At 62.1% G+C, this 19625-nt stretch overlaps 1 protein-coding gene across 1 annotated transcript; it reads right to left on the bottom strand.

Moving 5' to 3' along the window:
• Positions 1 to 342: 342 nt before the first annotated feature.
• On the bottom strand, positions 343 to 18698 carry JUP (junction plakoglobin). Its single transcript, XM_065856269.2, has 15 exons — positions 18609 to 18698; positions 8949 to 9181; positions 7747 to 8000; positions 6984 to 7222; positions 6190 to 6391; positions 5560 to 5704; positions 5092 to 5195; positions 3821 to 4159; positions 3265 to 3420; positions 3051 to 3170; positions 2765 to 2915; positions 2552 to 2673; positions 2229 to 2268; positions 1426 to 1595; positions 343 to 1210 (listed from the first exon to the last, which is right to left on the bottom strand). Exons 2-14 carry the CDS (start codon positions 9172 to 9174, stop codon positions 1450 to 1452), a joined length of 2244 nt encoding a protein of 747 aa, XP_065712341.1. The 5' UTR covers positions 9175 to 9181; positions 18609 to 18698; the 3' UTR covers positions 343 to 1210; positions 1426 to 1449.
• Positions 18699 to 19625: the final 927 nt, after the last annotated feature.

Genomic DNA, 19625 nt, shown 5'->3' with positions numbered 1-19625 from the left:
ACCTGGACGGGGCCGCCATGCTAACGACCTGGTGATGACAAGGGAAGGGCTGGTGGTGTGTCAGGGCGCGGGGTTATGGGGGGAGCTGCTGCCGGTGCCACAGGGGTGGCCTGTGCCCGCTGAGCATCGTCCCCCAGGCACAGAGAGGGGACCTGTTTGTCCCCCCAGCCGCCACCTGAGCCCTCGGCCAGGAAAAGCAGATGCAGAGTGTGGGAATGAGTTTGTCCATAGGAGGGAACCACCAGTGTCTGGGCTGAGGAATGCGATGGCACCTTCATCCCTGCTGCCCCAAGGGGACTCACTCACCTTCCACGGTGACAGAACAGGCTCAGGGCAACGAGGGGCTGGGGGGGGGTATTTTATTCTTTGCTTTGGTCTATACAAAAACAACTTACAGAAATAATAAACTCTTCTATTCCTGAACCACACTCCAGTAACTGTCCATCCCTTTCCGGTCGAAGCATTCAACCACCATCAGATCTAGAGCCTCTTTAAAAAATGCGTTAGATAAGGGGAGGAGGGGATGGAAACACACCACTCACCAAAAAGAAGGGAAACGGGTTAAAATGTGCAACAGAGATCAGTACAAGGACACGGTTCCTAACGCTGGAGTCACTCCCCTAGGGGTACTGGTAGGACAGGCAGGTACACAAAGTCAGCTCCCCAACGCTGATCGGAAAGAATTAAACCGCAGACATCCCCGTGGCTACAACGAAGGTCCTGGGACAGGGCCCCCTTTGCTCTCAGCAAGCTCCGGATGGGCCTGATTAAGTCAGAGCTCGCAGACAGCAAAGGGTTTTCCCGTGTTAGATTCCTTTCCTAGAGCACTAACACGCAGAACAAATAGTGGGGAAGTTAGAAAGCAGGAACTTAAGGACGGCAAAAGCCATTGGCACCATATTAAAAATAAAAAAGAAATATATATTCATAGAAAAGACTATTTTGCCAAGGAAAGGTTGCTAACGGTGCGAGGTTTGTGTATTTTAAAGCTTCAGAAACAGTATCTTGGATTCTGGACGCGGCAGTAGGTGCTCGAAGCAGTCCCAGGAGGGAGGACCTTCTCCACAGACCCACAGCGAAGGAAAACAAACCGAAAAATAAAACCTCTCGTGGGAATGGAAAAGTTTGTCTTCTCAGGCACTTCTGTCTCCCAAGTCCTTCTTGCGAATGCTCAGCTCTGGGGCCACCCTCTTCTGTACGGAGAAAACACCTGCGCACGGCAGCACAGAGCTCCAGTTACTCAACCGAGAGCGGATATTGGAGACCACAGACCAGGACTCCCCGAACCCGTGGAGAAACACTGACCCACGGCAGCACTGGGGACCCTGTGGCAGCACCAGGGACTCGCACCCAACCCTGCCACCCATCCCAGGGTCGAATGTGCCTTGATAAGTGCCCGCACCCCAGGGGGATGCCACCCGGTACCTGGTGCGGGGGCTGCGGGGCGGGTTAGGCGAGCATGTGGTCAGAGAAGGGCGCTCGGACGCCGTCGCTGTAGGCGTCCATGGGGTAGTCGCCGTCCATGTCCATGTGCATGTCAATGGGGTCCAGCGGGATGTCACCCGAGTACATGGGGCGGTAACCGGCGTCCAGCTCTGGAAAAGGGACACGCCAAAGCTCAGCTCCCACTGGTGAGAGACTTCTCCAGATCTCGGCCACCCTCCTGGTCCGCCCGGTCGGGGCAGCGCGTGGCACATGGTGCTGCACAGGGCACACGGCGCGGCACAGGGCACACGGCGCGGCACAGGGCACGAGGGCCACCCACCCGCCCCAAAGCGCTGGGCCAGCCCAGGCACACGGGAGAGCGGCTGCACGTGCTCCCCGGGGAGCTGAGCATCCCGCTGAGCACCCCACTGAGCATCTCACCGAGCATCCCGCTGAGCATCCCCAGGCAGCCCTGGCTGGCAACCATCCAAAGAAGGTTTTAAAACTTTATTTTTTTACAATGAGGGTGGTGAGAGCCTGGCCCAGGTTGCCCAGAGAGGTGGTGGATGCCCCATCCCTGGAGACATCCCAAGCCAGGCTGGATGGGGCTCTGACCAACCTGAGCTGGTGAAGATGTCCCTGCTCATGGCAGGGGTGGCACTGGATGAGCTTGGAAAGTCCCTTCAACCCAAACTATTCTATGATTCTATGCTAAAACCAGCCTGGTTTGGTGAGACAAGGGATCTGTCCCACCAGGGACAGCCCATGCGGGACCCTGCGGGAATTGCTGGCGCTGTACTCACCATCTGAGTAGGGCTCGTTGATGGGGATCATGCTCTGAGCCTACAAAAGAAGGTGACACAGTTGAAGAGGGGACGCATGCTCATGTGTGCACGATGCTCAGGGGCTACATGGTGCCCAGCCCCATCCCTGGCAGTGGTACCACAACCCAGAGCTGCCGCAGAGTCGATGCCACAACCCGCCCACCCCATCTGCCAGTCGCTCGTGTCTGAGCTCTGTTTGACATGGGTGGCAGCTTTTGGAGGCAGGACGGGGCCATCACAAGAGTCCCCGGTTTCCCCAAGGAAAAGGGCTCATCTCCATGCCCGGTGGGGGGGATGCTCACCGCCTCCCAGGCCGCCGGGTCGTGCTTGAAGAGGGAGTTGGTGAGCTCCACGGAGACGCGCTTTCTGTAGTCGGGGTTCTTGTCCTCCGAGATTCGGAAGAGCACGGCGGCCGCATAGGTGGCTGCAGGGAAAGAGCAGCAGCCTCAGCTCCTGGTGCCACCCCGGCTGTAGCTGGGACGATGCCAGGTGGCAGAGAGCCCACGGGCACTCACCCGTCCCCTCGTTCCTGGAGTGCAGCAGCTCCATCAGCGGAGCCGAGGCCCCCTCGGCATCGATGGCATCAGCCGCCTCCTTGTCCTGGGCCAGCTCGCACAGCACGCCAGCCGCCACACGCTGGATATTCTCCACCGGTGAGTAGAGGAGCTGTCAGGAGAGATCAGCAGAAATGTGAAGCAGCCGGCGAGGAGCTGTCGCGCTCCTGATGGGCTCTGACACACGCGGGTGCCGCCAGCCGAGGAGGTGACAAAGCGCAGCCCCCACGTCCCCCCCAGCCCTGACCTGCACGAAGAGAGGGATGGTGTTGAGACGGAAGATCTCCATGCGGTTCATGGGGTCCCGGGCCAGGATGTGCAGTGCCCCCGTGCACCCCTCCACGATCTCCTCCATCTTCACTCCGTCCTGCCAGGGCACACGCGCAAAACCACCCTGAGCGTGAGCACAGCCTGCCCCCCAGGGACAGCTTGGTTTTTGGGGACAACGTGGGGGCACTGACCGTGTAGGGCTGCTGTGTGCCGGCTGCCACGTGCCGCTGGGCGTCCTGGTGAGCCTTGACCAGCAGCTGGACCAGGCGGGGGATGACGGCCGCCTCCTGGAGCGGGGCATGGTTGGCCGGGCACAGGGCCAGGTTGCGGATCAGGCCGATGGTAGCCTGGAGGAGAGACCCGGGGAAGGAGAGATTTGTCCTGACCGTGGACTGGAGCAGCGTGCGTTCCCCATGGGACCGGCTGGGCCCCCCTCCCACCGCATCCCCTCTGCGGCACGGGCTGACTTCAGCTTCCTCCCGCAGCGGATCCGGCCCCCTCCCCGCGGGGGCGGCCGGGGCCGGTATCGATTCCAGCCCAGCAGCCGGCACAAGCCGTTTCCTCCATTAGCTGCCGTCAAGGACACAGCCCAGCGGGACCGGGGCTGCGGTGGCAGCAGCTCATCATCGCTCCATGCACGGCACCGGCTGCAGAGTCCCCCCAGCAGCACATCCCACCGTGGGCAAGTAGCCAGGGGCTCGCTCGAGCCCACCCACCAGCTTCCCCCCACATCCCCCAGCCCCTCACCTTGACCAGTGGCCACTGGTTGGGCTGGTTGAGGAGCTTGACGATAGCGGGGATGCCGTAGTTGAGCCGCACCGAGTTCTGTGCCATCTCAGCCTCGGGGTGCCGGCTGGTGAGGTGCCGGAGAGCGCAGACGGCCGGCTCGGTGATGTCCTCCTTGTCACCCGCCCGCAGGATGGTGTGGATCAGGGCCTCCACGCCATTCGACTGTGTCACCAGAGTCTTGTTCTTGCTGTTGTTGCAGGTCAGGTTGGAGAGGGTGCCGGTGGCACAGGTCAGCACATTCACGTCGTCGGAGCTCAGCTGGTTCACCAGGATCTTGAGGACACCGTCCAGGCCCTCCTGCGGGAATGGGGACAGCAGGTCAGACCAGACCCTGTAGCTGGACATGGGCTCAGCCCCACGCCCGTCCCCTGTGTCTCTCACCCACACTGGGGACACAGAGATGTCCCTTGGGATGGGACGGACACCCAGCCTTAGAGAGAAGGAGTCCCTTTCAGCAACTATATCTCTTGCCACGGCAGAGAGGATCAATCCCCGAGCTGTGCTCTTCCTCCCAGACCTTGCACCCTCTTCCTCTTGCGTGCTGCCCTCACCGGAGCTCAAACACTGATTTCTGCAGACCCCGGACCCCCAGTGCCCCACATCCCAGAGCAGCAGTGGTGGGGGGCAGCGTTCCCACCCATGCAATGCCCGTCCCCAGAGCTGCGGCACAGCACGAGCAACAGGCGCTCCCGACATGTGCGGCTTCACTTAAAGAGTTTAATGTCTCCAGCAGCTTTTCCCTGCTGGGAAGCACAAACAATCCCCCGCCAGCGCTCCCCGGGGTGACCCCGCTCCCCGGGGTGACCCCGCTCCCCGTTGTGCCGGCAGGCAGCCAGCAGCGGGGCAGGAAAGAGTTAAAGGCATCACAGCCTACTCTCCCCCTCAATCCACAGAGCCAGGGATGGTTACACGCCAACCCAAATAGTTTCCACGCTGCATCAGGCGCTAATCTGCACAGAGAGGCGGCCCCAGCAGATGGGGAACGCATCAGGAGGTAGCAAAGGGTTGGGGAGAGCAACCTCAGAGCAGAGCGCGGGGTCACCCTGGCACCAGCTGCCACTCAGCCCCATGGGCACAACCGCCTCCATGGCAGCTCCTCGCTGGGGACAGAGCCGAGCAGCGGGCAGGGACGGCCGCCGGGGGTCCCCCAGACAGAGCACCCGGCAGCGGGCACGGAGAAGCCTCCGAAACGCTGCGTTGAAGCACGACCCGGGGTCCCACAGACTCACCTGTTTGGTGGCCACGTCAGAGAGGTTTCGCAGGGTCCAGAGACAATTCTGGACCAGCCGGGGGCTGGAGCTGGTCAGGTGTTTGCCCAACGCCTGCATGCCGCCTGTCGGGGAAGGAGACACCGGCCCGTGTCAACACCCAGACACAAAACTGCCCCGGTAGAGAGGAGAAGGGAGCGACAGCGGGTGCGTGGGGCGAGCGTGGGCTGAGCATCACCCCACCGATACCTCCAACGCACTACATAGCCTCGTGGCTTAGCAGAGGCTAAATACAGAGTGGGAAAACCAACCAGCCGGGTTAGATCCTGCCCAGGCACGGTGCCAGAAAAGCACCTCAGTAGCTTTTCGGAACAAGAAACCTGGCCGTGCGCAGGTGGTTTCACCTGCACCCTCAGCTGCATCCTCCTCCCGCCACCATCCTCCTCCCGTCGGACACCAGCCCTGCCGCAGCCCCCCAGCCCCTCTCACCAGCCTCCACGATGGCGGGTTTGTTGCTGGGACACACCGACAGCACCTTGAGCACCCGGCTGGTGGTCCAGAGCAGCTTCTCGTAGTTGTAGCTGCGCATGATCTGCACCAGGGCCTGGGGTCCTCCGTTGGCCAAAATAATCAGCTGCAAGACAGAAGGAGCAGGGTCAGGGCGTGTTGGGATCACCGCTCCGCTTCCCCCGCCCGTGCCACAACACAAGTCAGGCAGGAGGTCCAGCCCTTCGGGGCATGGAGGAGCATTCCAGCCATCACCAGAGCAGGTCCAGGGATGACGTGTGAAGCTGCAACAACTCGCACATAGGAGATGAGCAGCCAAAGAACAAAGATAGAGGCATTGCCCAGAGCAGCGGGGGGGGGAGAAACCCATCCGAGCCGAACGACCGGCCAGACCGGGACAGTCTGCGCCTTCGGGGACGCGGCGAGAGGTCGGATGCAGCCACATTGCAGACAGCACAACCGCTCCGCTGCCGGGGGCACACGGGTTGTGATGCTGGGAGCTCCCACCCCCGCGACTGAGGCTTCTGGCTGCAAGGAGCAAAGTTGGGCAAACCCCCCCATCCACCCTCCCTGCAGCAGGACCCAGCGCCCTGGGGCAGCCCCAGCCCACACCTTGCTCTCCTGGTTCCCATAGGCGAGGAGCTGCAGGCAGTCGGTGGTGATCGCCAGGAACTTGGGGTTGTTCTTGTTCAGCAGGGGAACCATCTTCTGCAGGCCGTCGGCCAGGCGCACAGCCATCTTGGCCCCTTCCTGGTAGAGCAGCAGGTTGTGCAGGGTGGTGATGGCGTAGAAGAGGACGGACTCGACCGGCGAGCTGCAGGCGGGTGGCACAGAGCCACGTCAGCGCAGGCAGCTGCCTACGGGCTCACCGGGCTGCCGGGGAAACCCCGGCTCCCACCCAGCACCCTGCAGCAGGACCCGGTGCCAGGCTGCTGTGTCGCGTGTCCCCAGGGAAGGGACACGTCCCTCCTTGGGGCAGAGCAGAGACTGAGCCCCGTCCCCATGGACAAGGCAGCACAGGGGGCTGCTCGCTCCTCCTGCCCACGCACAGGCTCCAAATCATAAAATCATTTGGGTTGGAAAAGCCCCTCAAGATCATGGAGTCCAACCGTTCCCCAGCCCTGGCACTGCCCCATGTCCTGAGAACCTCATGTCCGTCTGTCCAGCCCTCCAGGGATGGTGACTCCAGCACTGCCCTGGGCAGCCTGTTCCAATGCCCCACAGCCCTTTGGGGAAGAAATTGCTCCCCACATCCAACCTCAACCTCCCCTGGCGCAACTTGAGGCCGTTTCCTCTTGTCCTGTCCCTCGTCACTTGGGAGAAGATCCCTCCCTCCCTCTGCCCCCAGCCCAGGAGGATCCGCTGGGCTCTGCCATCCTCTCAGGACCCCCCAGAGCCCCCCGTACCTCAGCATCCTGACGAGGGCCGGGATGCCACCAGATTTGAAGATGGAGAGCAGCCCCTCGCGGTGGTGCGAGAGGTTGTGCAGGATGCTGGTGGTGCAGCGCGCCGTGTCCAGGTCGCTGGTGCTCTGCATGGTGCGCACCACGGCCGCCACGATCTGGGGCGACTGCATCAGGGCACGGCGCGATGCCTCCTTCTTGGAGAGCTGGTTGACGATCATGGCCGCTTTGCTGACCACCACCTGGTGGGGAAGGAGAAACCAGCAGGTAAGAGGGGGTCCCACTGCTGCCCATCACAACCAGGACGGGATGGATCCATCCTGCTCACCCAGGGCTGCCACACACTGCGCCGGAGCAGCAGAGCCGGCACAGCCGTGTAGGTGAGGATTGCTCTTTATAATCATCCTCATGCACGATGCTCCAGGAGCAGTTAGTTGGGTCCATGGAGCACAGGGACACTCAGGGACACACAGGGACAGGACAGGGGTGGCTGGAGCACCGAGAGCCAGCAAGAAGTACTCAGTGTCTGTGCAAGGCCAGGGTAGGAGAGCCGTGTCTGATCGGTAAGGACAGGCTGTGAGGACACGCGGGTGTGCAGGTGGGCTCGATCCTGTTGCAGGGTGTAGGCAACCGCAGAGCTTTGTCAAGAGGAGCCGGACGACAGCCACAGAGCCCCATGAGGACGTGAGCCAGGCTGGGAAGAGCACCCCGCAAACCTGGCAGCCGAACTCCCAGAGACACGCACCAGCAAACCGCATTTCCTTACCGGGTCCTCATCATTGAGCAGCTTGGTGAGCTCTGGGATGGCGCGGGTGGCCAGCTCGGCATCGTCCTGGTAGTTGATGAGATGCACGATGGCCGATTTCAGCATCTGGGAGGGCTCTGCCAGGCGCTGCACGTTGGTCTGCTGCCCCTCCAGCTGCGTGGTGATGAGCAGGGAGCGATCCTCCACCGTCTCGGGGTACATGGCAGCCCGGACGCGCTGGGCGCGGGTCATGGCCAGCTGCGCCTCCATGTCGGCTGCAGGGGCAGATGAGGAGGCGGCGTTAGATTCGGGTTCTCTCCCAGGAGCGCTCCCAGCCCTGCTTTCCAATTGCAATTAGCTGAGCAAGAGCTTAGCGCGACGCCACCGGCAACGTCAGCAGCCCCAGCATGATCTGCAAGGAGCCGGCGCTTCAAAGCGTAAACAGACACGGCAGCGCGGAGATAAGACAACGCTCAATTAGGCAGCGCGATGAGGCAGTTGTCACACAAGGCCTATTAATTAAAAAAAATTAAGGATATTTGCAATTTAGGACCAGCCGGCACTGGAGATGAGAAGGACGTGGAGGCCTTTCCCCAGCGAGGACGCTGGGACAAGTGTGATCGAGGGGCAGCAGCCACCCGCGGTCCCCAGCTCTGTGGCGCAGGGTTCGTCCCTCTCCATGGGGCTCTGGTGATTGAACCTTCCAGGACCCAACGCTGCTGGGAGAACCGCAGAGGAGAGCACAGCAAACCAACCCTCTTGGAAGGGATAAAGCTGGAAAAGCATCTCCTTTGGCTCCGGGAGCTTCATCTCCACCTTCTCTGCCCTTGCAGCAGCGGGAGAAGACGGGCTGGCCGGTTGGGCTTCAGGGCACACGCCGGCAGCTCCGCCAGCCACGCTGAGACAGGTTTCCCAAGCCGGCAGACAGGCAGCAGAGCAGCCGGCGGAGCCGTGGGCCGGGATCAGCTGTTCCTACCTCGAGCCAACCCACCGGCGCGCCGGGATGTGTGTGCAGCTCAGCACCGTCGCGGGCTGGCTGCGCGCCGCCCCGACGCAACTGCCTCTTGGCATGGGGAAGGAGGACAGGATGGAGCGTATTTTAGGCAGTAACAACTCCCCGGGTGTGGAGGAGCGCCCAGAAGGAGCACGGCTCGTGTGGGAGGAGGAGGAAGGCAAGAGTAGAGCAGCTGAGCCCGCGGACGTGCCAGCCCTGCAGCCCCTACCTTGCGCTTGGCTCTGGCCCTGGCTCCCTCCCTGGCAGTAGCTCGTGGTGGTCGTCTTCTTGATGGTGTACTGCTTCCCGTAGACCTCGTCATCGTCCCCCAGGCACTTGCTGCTGACTGAGGGCACCTGGGTGTTGACGCCGGAGTGGATGCCCGAGTCGTAGGTGTAGGTTTGCTGCCACTCCGTCACCTTGATCGGCTGCTCCATCATGTTCATCACCTCCATGGCTGCTCTGCGGGGCAGGGAGGGGACAAGTTACGTCTCCGGCAGAGCCCAGGTCACCGCAGGACCCTCCTGCGCCAACCCACGCGGCAGACCCCGGCGCAGCAGCCGGCCCCTGCGCAGCCCACGAGCAGATGGAGCAGATTCCTATCTGCCCTCCTCCCCCACGGGAGATGAAAGGCGGCCCCGGGATGACGAATCCCACAGCTCAGCACTTCGCCGCTCGTGTTCAGACACGAACCGCGGCTGCAGCCGGCGCGGATCGCGGTTGGCCAAGCCCTCAGCCACGCAATGCCGCGTCTCACCGCCTCGGCCAAGCTGCGAGCGGCTCTGCCCGGCGCGGAGGGACCCCACTGCACATCCCCCCCACACTGCCAGAGGCTTTTTAAAGACCAGAGACAGGGCCTGGCGGAGATCTGGGTATGGCCACAAGGCTGGGGCTCCAAGAATAAAGTAAACCTTTTTAGAAGCCTTTCTGGGACACTCCTAAAGTACCTAAAAATAACCAGGCAAAGCCACCCGCTCAGCCGTCCCGTGGGTGCTCAGCACCACAAGCACCCATGGCGTGGGCTGGGTGCTCCCGGTGCTGTGCCAAGTATCACGCCACAGCTGCACCCGCAGCCCAGCACATCCCAAAACTCAGGACCAACCAGCCAAGGTTGCTTGCGAGCAGGGCTGGGTTTCCCCTCCTCTTTAATTTGGGGATGCAAGGGGAGGGAGGATGGCTCACGGATTAACCCCTGAGCTCATGGGGCAGGCGGGCGCTGCGGGGCTGTGAGTCACCAGCCCCACATCCAGCCCCCCGGCATGGCCAGGAGGGGAGGATGGAGGGAGGGATGGAGGGAGGAATGGAGGCAGCACCCAGCCAACCCCACCAACCCACTGCTGGGATTTCTGCCCCCTCCTCTGGCCACACAGGGCTGGGGATGAGTCAGAGTTTCAGAGGCGATAAGAGGCGCAGGGAGCAGCTGCTGCCCGGCATAGCTGAGCGCAGCAGCGACCGCGCTTCCCAACAGAGGCGTAATTACCACCTCCACCAGCACTGATTCATGCAGCAAGCTGGACCAGGGCAGCCGCGCACCCCTGGCTCCGCTCCAGCACCCGCACAGCTCCGGGCTCGCAGGGACCAGCCGGGCTGGTGCAGCACCAGCACCCTCCTTGTGGAGCAAGGGGAACAGGGGGACGAGCCCCCCACCATGCCGGTGGCTGAGTCAGGGCGTCGGGCGGTGGCCGAGGACGCGGGTTGCACGAGGCGGCTCGGCAGGACACGGCACGCACGGGCTTGGCACGACTCGCCCCAGCGCTGCCGGCTGTTCCCAAGGAGCGGCCGAGCCCTGGCGAGCGGAACAGGGAAGAAAATCCCAGCCTGGCTACAAACACAGATTCCCGGGGAGCAGCACCCAGGTGGGTGGCAGGACCCCCTGGCTGGATGCATCCTGAATCCCACCACGTCCATCCCCACCCCCCAGCCACCTTCCCAGAGCTGCTGCAGGGTGCTGCTCCTGTCAATTCGATATCTTTGAGCTGTCAAGCAGCAATCTGCAGGCTAAGTACAGCTCTGCCTTTAATGGGTCGTGCATAATGCATGTTTATGAGGCAGCAAGAGCCGGACCCACTAATGGAGGCCAGCGGGGGCAGATCCAGATCGTTCCCACGACGGCACAGGCAGGAGCCGGCGTTTCTGTTCGGCACAGCCAGGCGGTGCGTGACACACGGTGCCGGGGGCGAGGGGAGAGCCCAGTGCCACTCCACACCCCGTGCCAGAGCGGGGTTTGGCCAGCAGAGCCCCTGCGCTGAGCCAGGAGCGGGGGCTGTCACATCAGTGTTTGGGAGAATAAGTCCTCCTGTCTGGGTCGCCACGGTGGAAGAGCCTCCAAATTGTGTTGGGAAGCCCAAGAATGACAGTGGTTGGGGTTAAGGGACCCCTGTAGATCCCCAGCCCTGCTCACGCAGGTCACAGAGCAGATCACACAGGATCCCAGGGGGTTTGAATGGCTCAGAGAAGGAGACTCCACACCCGCTCTGGGCAGCCTGGGCCAGGCTCTGGCACCGCAAAGGAAAGAAGTTTCTCCTCGTGTTCAGATGGAGCCTCCTGTGTTTCAGTCTGTGCCCGTTGCCCCTCACCCTGGTGCTGGGCACTGCTGAACAGAGTCTGGTCCATCCTGACACCCACCCTGAGATATTGATCCATTGATCAGATCCCTCTGAGCTTCTCTTCCCCAGCTCAACAGCCCCAGCTCTCTCAGTGTCTCCTCATCACAACGATGCTCCAGACCCCTCAGCATCTTTGTGTCCCTCCCTGGACTCTCTCCAGTAATTCCTTGTCCCAGGCCAGGGAAGCTGGCACTGGCAGGAGGGGCCGGTGCCACTTGTGCTGTCACTCGACCAGTAACGGCTGTTCTACAATTTACAGGCGTTTGACAGGCACTTAATTTTTCAAACCTCTGTGAGTTGGGCTCGGGCACCGGCTTCTTCCAGAGCCCTGCATTATGCATGAGCCACATCCCTGCCACCCCCTCCGTCTGCACCGCTGGCACCCCAGGGACATCAAAAGCCAGTGAAGCTCCTCAGAGTCCAGACACGAGCTCTGGTGATCGGCCCCAGACAAGCCTGAGAAGGACAGTGGGCCCAAGCAGCGTGATAGATGCACCTGAGCACAGTGTCCTGCAGCAGCAGGGACAGGGGACGGCTGTGACACAGCCCAGGGGACTCTCCATTCCCAGGAGGCCCCAGAAGGGACCAAAGGCACCTTGTTAAATGCAGTCCCCCCCCTCTCCTGGAGCATCACCCCACCAGCAGCCCAGGGGGGTTGCTCACTGCCATGGGCACCCGAGGTGACGGGGCCAATGGAGCGAATGTCAGACACTCCAGCGGCGAGCAGTGACATTTTCTGAACCCTGCGTCAAGCATCCTCTGCTCATCACTCAGTGAGGGTCAGCCACTCAACACAAGCATCTCCCCCATCCTCCACGCTGGGTTATGTCCTTGGATGTCCTCCCTGCTGCTCACGGGGACCAGATTGAGACAAGCAGGGGATGCTGGTTGCTCCTGGGTCAGCCATTCACCAGCGATGCTTTTGGCGGTGAGCAGCTGCAGTGGGGCAGGACCCCCACCGTGCCCTGGAAGCGGTGAAGGGGAGGGCAGCGCTCCATGCATGAAAATCCAGTGTATTTAGGGCAGACGTGAAAATACCTGCCCAGGAGGGGTCAGCCATGAGCAGGGGGGATCCAGCCCCCTCGGTAGGACAACTGCTGACCCCAGCACTCATCTCCCTCCAACCAGGCTGTTATGAACCCCAGCAGGACTCCCAAGCCCCAGCTGAGCCCCCCTGCCTGCATAGAGCTGGGACCCTCAGACAAATAGGACTCACCCCCAGCAACAGCAAGAGACGCCCCCAGGAAACAGCGAGGAAGATGTGGGGTGCCCACAGAGGGGGCAGCAGGTTTGGGGGAGCACTTCCAATGGCCCTATGTGGGACATAGGGCTGGCAGGGGCTTCAGCCACCCCCACACGGGGGATAGAAGGTTAATCCCTCTCCCACCACTTCCCGTAGCCGGGAATGCCGGGGGAGGCAGAGGAAGCTCCCGCAGCTCCGAGGCACCGGCCAGCAGCTCATCCGCCCCCAGAGCCATTTGATCAGCATCCAGGCAGCATCGTCCCCCCCTCCAAGACACCGTCTGCAGAGGAAATCTCCATAAACACACAGCCCTGACCAGCCCTTCCCTCCGGCTGCCAGGAGGAGCCTTCGGCCTCACAGCCAGCAGGGCACGGCGCTCCGCTCACACACGGCTGAGCTGCCCAAAACATAAGGGAGGTCATGAATGCAGCTTCATGCAAAAACAGTTATTGCTCAGGGGCTTCTCAGCACGCAGGGGTCCCCGGGGTGAGCGGCAAACATGGGGTCACCCCTAGGTGAGCAGGCACAGAGCACCCGCACACCCCAAGTCCCAGGCATGGGCTGCACGGGAGCAGCAGGACCTGGGGGTCAATGGGTGCAAGAGGCAGTTGGGGACATCACACACATCTCCCCGCTGCCCCGGCCCCTGCGCGGAGCACCCGGCGCTGCCGAGCGGCTGCTGCAGCCCCCGCAGAGCCCCGGCCTTGCCCGCATCCTTCCCGGCCCCAGGGGACCAGAGCAGCAGCGCTGGAGATGCGCCCGCTCAGGAGCTGAGCTCGGCTGCGGGAAGCGTGCGAGCGACTGCAATTACCGTCACTGAGGCTTTTAGGATAAAGGAAAGAGGCAGTTGAGGCAATTCAAGAAATGCCATGCGAGAAAAAGACTATTTTAGAAGCACTTATGCTACACGCAAGTGATCTCCGGTCCTGCCCACCCTCCTGGAGCAGCCGGGGGATCGGTGACCGCTGGGGGAGAGCGGGCTCGGCAGCAGCAGGGCCCTCCCAAGGTCAAGGGCACCCAGGTCCCCCACGGCCGGCAAACCCTGCCCAGACGCAGCACCATTGCACTGATGCTAACGAAGCTGGGGCAGCAGCTAACGAAGCCGCTGCTGCAGACAACAGAGCCAGCGCTGTACAAAAGCTTCAATGGTTTTGAAGAGGATGCCTCGAAGGAGCACGCAGCGGGAGGAGGCAGAGAAAGGAGCTTTTCAAGACCTCAGCAGCATCAATGGGAAGCGTTAGAGTCAGATCCCGGCGACCATGAGCCCTTTCAATGGGGCTTTACAGTGAAGATAAGTGGAAGAATTCAAAGGGGAGCGAGAGCAGCTTGAGGTTTAATGAGAAGACAGGCAATGGGGGATCAGCCTCTCATTAGAGAGTGGGCTGTGACAGGGTGAGGACACCTTGGCCCTCCCTGCGCACAAAGGAGCCGATGGCCTTTGTCCCCTGATGCTCACCAGCAGCCCCATGAGCTCCAACAACCTCAGGTCACCCAGGGAGGGCAGCAAGGGGTGCAAGAGCCACTCTTCAGACCCAGGCTCCCTCACCAGGGGATGCTCTAAAACCCTATTTATTTTTCAGCTGCTCCTGGCAAGGTTAAGTTTGAGCTGCTCAAAGCCCCATGTGAAGCTCCTGCATCCCCGCAAGCGCAGCAAGACCCTGGCAGCAGCGTTGGCATCTCCACCACGACCCGCTCCACCGATGCTCTCCATCAACACAGAGCACGTTCCCCCAGCCTCTGGAAGCTCCTCACCCAAATTAACAGATACTGACAGCTCCAGCACACGCCAAGTCTGGGCTGTAAGATTTTGGCACTTCACAAAATGACAACGCATCACCCATCAAGCTCTCTCCCATTGCAAGAGGACACGCAACACCGGGCATCCTCCCGCAGCACAGGGCAGAGCGACCCAGCCCTCGCACGGGCACCACTGGGCACCCATGCACATCCCCTCCTCAATTAAAGTTGGCCAATCTCATTAGTAACACTGCTGGGAGAGATGGGATCTCACCACTTGTCCATAAAAAGAACTGGCACGGTGCAATTAATCACAATAACTCCATCTGGATAAGGGGAAAAAAAAAATAATAATCATTATTTTGTTTTAAAGAGCACAAAGAACAAGTTGTCCTTTACGAACATCATAATTGCAGGCTTTAAATTTCGGCGCTGAGGCTCACAGGCTGTTCCCAGCTCCCGGTGCACAGAAACGCAGCATCCTGCCCACCTGGCTCTGGTGCTGCCGGAGGAGCCGAAGCAGCGGGGAGGGACCAGGGCTGCTGAGCCCCGGCTTAATTTCTCCATCCAACCGCATTACATCTGTAAAGTTCAAACGCTTCGCAAGAAATTATCACCAACACCCGTCAGCACCCGGCCTGTCGGAGCAAGTTAATGATTTGTCACCAGGGCTCTGCCCGCGCGTCACAGCGATTACGGCAGGGCCTCTCGCACCGGCCAAAGGTCTCTCCCCCCACCAGCTGAGCACACGCACTTTATCCAGCCAGCCCCAAAAACCATGGGGGGACCATGGCACATCCTCAAATCGAGGGTCCCTGTGTCTCTGCAGCACCGAAGCAGGTTCCACCCTGGAGGGCACCGCTGCTCACTTGCCTCCACCGCCTCCCGCGGGTTGGATCACCCAGGCGTGGGATATTTGGAAAACACTGAATATTCCACCTCCATCCAGACACCAGCTGCTGCTCAGGGTCTCAGGAGGAGCCTGAGGACTCGCTCGGTTCAAACACAAGCGGACACCGTGGGGCTGCCCGACGAGCCCCAGCATCCACAGCACCAGGTTCCTGCCCTGTTTGCAAAGCGATTTCAGAGCCGAGCGACCGAGGTGCATTGAAACGCCTCCGGGCCTGTCAGCAGCCCCAGCAAAATGCATCAGGGCTGGTGTATTTAGAAGGGTATTTCAAACCTCTGCCTAATTAGAAACATCTTCACCTCCCCTTGAAGCCGTCAATGAGCCGCACAGTATTCCCAGCCAGAGGTGGGAAGCGGAGGGGTGAGAAGCTCTGCACATCGAGGCACCCGCGCATGGGAGCCCAGTTTAAAAACAAACGTGGCTTTTAGCTGCTTAGGTCAAGCTTTAAGACTTCTTTGGGGAGCAAGCGGCTGTGCCTTCATGCCCCTGACATCCTCTGCTGCTTCGCCAAACCACTTCTATGGGGTAGTGGGGTAAAACCAACCCTCTCAAAGCAGGGAACGCTGCTGAGATTCAAGGCACCGCCGCAGCCCTCGTGTCCTCCCCAGCTGCCATCCCAGCTGCTTCCACCTGCCCAGCCCAACCTGGGACACCCCATGGGCTCACGAGACAAAGCCACTACCCAAACCTCCACTCTGGGTGACACTGGGTGCCCCAGGCAGCCTGTCAAGGTGGGAAAGCACCAGCTGAAATCAAGGCAAAAGCTGAAGCCCAAGGTAGACTTGCAGTTTTAATAGAAATTAAATTTCTTTTTAACTTCTGTTAATTAGAAGCCGGTTTAATTTAAACCTTCAAGACCAGCACAAGCCTCTGTGCCGATGCTGCAATTGAAGTCTTGCAAGTTCTCCGCAAAGAACCCCCGCTCCCCCCTGCTCGCAAAGCGGGGGCCGAGGGCAGCTCGGCTCCGAAGGCTCTGCCATCCGCGAGCCCGGCAGAAGCGCCGTCTCCGACCCCGGAGATCTGGAAGCGCGATAAAAAGCCAAATCCCATCAAGTGCTCCCACACCAAAGCACGGCCTGGAAAGGAAGCCATGGTCACAGGAACAGCCTCAGCAGAAGGAGCCGTGCAGCTGCACCGCAGCCGCCTGCCCCAGCTGCTTGAGGATTTCAGGTGGGGGAAACAAAGGGGAGAGTTAATGGGATTAGGACAACACCGACTATTACACTGAAACACAGCACTGGGACCAGAGGGGAAATCCTCCAAGGTCCCCGGTTGCAGCTGAGCCATGAGCTGCCCACACTGCCAAGGTGGTCGAGGCTCCCAGCACGGTGCACAAATCGCCCTGGTAGACACCCCCGCCCCAGCAGCCCAGTTTGGCCCCGCCAGGGATGCACAAGCTTCCTGGAGCTGGAGAGGACACGCCACATCGCCCAGACAATAGACCGTAAACGCCATTGTCTGGAAGGGAGGGCCCTGCCGCAGCCACCCCACCTTCCCACAGCGCCCCGCAAGTCCCCTGAGCATTGGGGACCCACATCTCCCCCAGCACCCGCGCAGGAGCCAGCCTGGGAGGGGAAAACACTCCACAGGCGTTGTTGCCAGGAGCTCTGAGCATTCCCATCCCGATGGCCAACTTGTTTAAGCCAAATGAGCAGTAAAATGGGTTTTTCATGACACTTTGTGGAAATCCTCCAAAGCAATGAAAGATTACAGGCTTCAGATAGGCAAACAGTTTCTGTGGATACCCCGCACCCTTCCAGCCAACTCTGATAAAACACCTGCAAGGACACAGGAAGGGACCTTATATATCTCACGGTGCTGTTACTGGGCAGTATGGCTGGGCCAGACTCCTTTTCCCCCTGAGACCCGGGGCCAGGAGCAGACCCCGCAGGCACCGCACCTGCCCTGGATGCGGATGACAGCCCCAAGCGAACGCCCCCGGCAGCCCCGGCACCGCTCCAGCCCCGCGGCAGCTGGCACCGAGACGCTTCGCCCCCGGCTCCCCGTCAGCCCGATGGCAGACGGCTGCGAGACTGCCGGGTGTCAGAGCTGGCAAGCGGCACCAGCGCCAAAACCAGCACGACGTGGGCTGGAGCAGGAGGCGCAGCCACCACAGGGGCCGGACCCAGCTGGGTCATGGGCGTCCCTGACCCTCAGCGTCCTTTTGGCACAGGGAACAGCATCTCAGACACGGGGCTCATCCAGACACTCCATGGGAAAGCTGGGGGGTGCAGGGACACTGCTGCCCAGCAAGAGTGGGTACAGGCTGGTGTCCTCACACCCGTATGGTCATGGTCACCTGGCACTGTCCCCTGCAGGCTGCCGTGCCCTCCTGGCCACCATTCATGCTTCTCTCACAGCACAAACATCTCTTCGAGTTGCTTGTACGACAGCTTACGTTTTCCCTCTCCGGGCAACTCCCAGCAACGTTTCAGCATTATCCTTTCATCTGTGCTGTAAACCTGATTAATTAAGCTAATCGCTCAGCTAACGCAATTAGAGTGCTCTTTCCTCTCCAAAAGCCAGACAAAAAGACAGCAGAGTTTCGCTCCACCCGCGTTCCCTTGCTTGCGGGGTCTCAGCTGGGAACCCCCCCACCGAGTGGTGCCAAACACCCATTTGTGATGCCAGGAATCCCCAGCCCCTCTGAGCCCCCTGGGACCCCCAAGCGCAGCAGCCTGGGAAAGCACTTTGCTGAAGGTGAGGGGCAGCCCACCGGCTGGGGACAGCAGCACCGAGGGGTCCCCGGGGCAGCCCCGAGCGGGTGTGTCGGCAGCGTGTGGCCACCGGGATGACTCAAGGCACCCAGCAGCCACGGTTTACGTAAGAGCCACAACGGCCACCTGGGCGAGCAGCGTGCCAAGGCCTCGCCCGCGGAGCGGAGACACCGAGCGCGCCCGGGCGGGGCCGGGGACGAAGCCACCGCCTCATACCAGGGAGCGGGGTCGCAACTTGGAAACTCGCTCCTGCAGCGCTGGGCAGGGAGAAGGGACCGGGACAGCCCGGACGCCCGCGGGGGTTCGCCCCGGGGACCCACCCGCCCGGCTCGGCGCAGGCTGAGCCCGGCCGCTGACAACCGCAGCGCTCGCCCCGGCCCCACGCGGGACGACCGGGGCTCACGGGCAGCACACGGCTCCGCGCCGGCTCTGCCGCCTGCGAGCAGCGCAGCACCGGGACCGACTCGGGGCATCTGGTGCTGCCCAGTTCGGACACCCGGTTCCTCCCAGATTCAGCCCCGAGCGCGGCCGCTCCCCAGCCCCGCACAGCGGAGCCCGCCCAACACCAGCGCTTCCCAGTGCGGGACGTCCGGCTGCCCCGGCCCCGCTCCGGCCCCGCACCCTCCCGGGCTCCAGGCCCAGCCCTGCGGGCGCGCCCCGTCCCGGCCCCGCTCACCTGCGCGGCGGCTGCCCCTGCGCGGACTCTGCCGCCCGCCCCGCTCCTGCCCGAACAAAAGGCGAGCAGCCTCTCGCGCCCGGCCCCGCCCTGCCCCGCCCCAGAACAAGCCCCGCCCCCTCGGCAGCGGATCGCTATTGGACCGCCCGCACGCCCATCAGTCCCGCGGCCCGCCGGGCACCGCCCCCGTCGGACGTGTTTATCCGCTCTCTATTGGCGGGGGCGCGGTCGACCCGCCCTTCACCGTGAGGCGATTGGACAGCGGGGAGGGGTGGGCGGGGTGCAGCGGTGGGCGGGGAAGGGCGCGGCGGCGAGGGGGAGCACCTGGGTGACGTCACGGGGCGGGGCAGGGGCGGAGCCTGCACGGGGGGCGGGGCCGGGACGTACCTGGGCAGGGCAGCCCCGGGGGTGCGGGGACCCCCGGGGCACGTACGTGGGGTGCGGGGACCGCGGTCCTGTGGGGGCTGCAGCGGGGCAGGGTCCAACCTTGGAGCATCATCCAGCCCCGAGAAGGGGCTCCGCACCGCCCGGGTGGGGAAACTGAGGCAGGCGCTCGGTAGCGAGAGGCGCTGGGGAAGGGCTGGGGTGGCTGACGCTGCCGACAGCCCGTGTCACCCTGTCCCTGGCCAGACTGGTCCAGCCGGGTGCTGCTGCCGCCTCCCAGCTCAACCGCGCCCAGCACCACTGCACGTCCCAGCCCACGGTGGGGATTCCCAGGCCTCCTGCTCCCCAGATTTGGGAATGGGGGCGAGGAGACACATCCTGCACCCTCCCATCACCAGCCCCCGCGCAGTCCTCTGCCATGTCTGGCTGCAGGCGCTCAGTCGGGAATTCACAGCTCTGGAGGGAGGCGACAGACAGAGCTTCAAACACCCCTGCGAGGAAATGGGATTTCATTGCTGTGCGCAGAGCGGGGGATCCGGGGCACAGCGAGAGTCCCCGGGCACGAGGAGGGAAGGAGCACATGGCACAGCTGAGATAATGGGCAAAAACCTCATTTATGTTCCTTCTTGGTCA

This window comes from Patagioenas fasciata, chromosome 22, assembly GCF_037038585.1.
Source record: "Patagioenas fasciata isolate bPatFas1 chromosome 22, bPatFas1.hap1, whole genome shotgun sequence".
Taxonomy (NCBI): Eukaryota; Metazoa; Chordata; class Aves; order Columbiformes; family Columbidae; genus Patagioenas; species Patagioenas fasciata.
This window is presented reverse-complemented; position numbering and strand designations above follow the sequence as displayed.

Coding starts and splice junctions, on each gene's coding strand:
- JUP (XM_065856269.2), bottom strand. CDS start 9,174: ATGGAGGTGATGAACATGATGGAGCAGCCGATCAAGGTGACGGAGTGG. Junction 6,392..6,983: donor GCCCTCGTCAGGATGCTGAG/GTACGGGGGGCT, acceptor ACCCGCCTGCAG/CTCGCCGGTCGAGTCCGTCC. Junction 2,269..2,551: donor ACCCGGCGGCCTGGGAGGCG/GTGAGCATCCCC, acceptor CTTCTTTTGTAG/GCTCAGAGCATGATCCCCAT.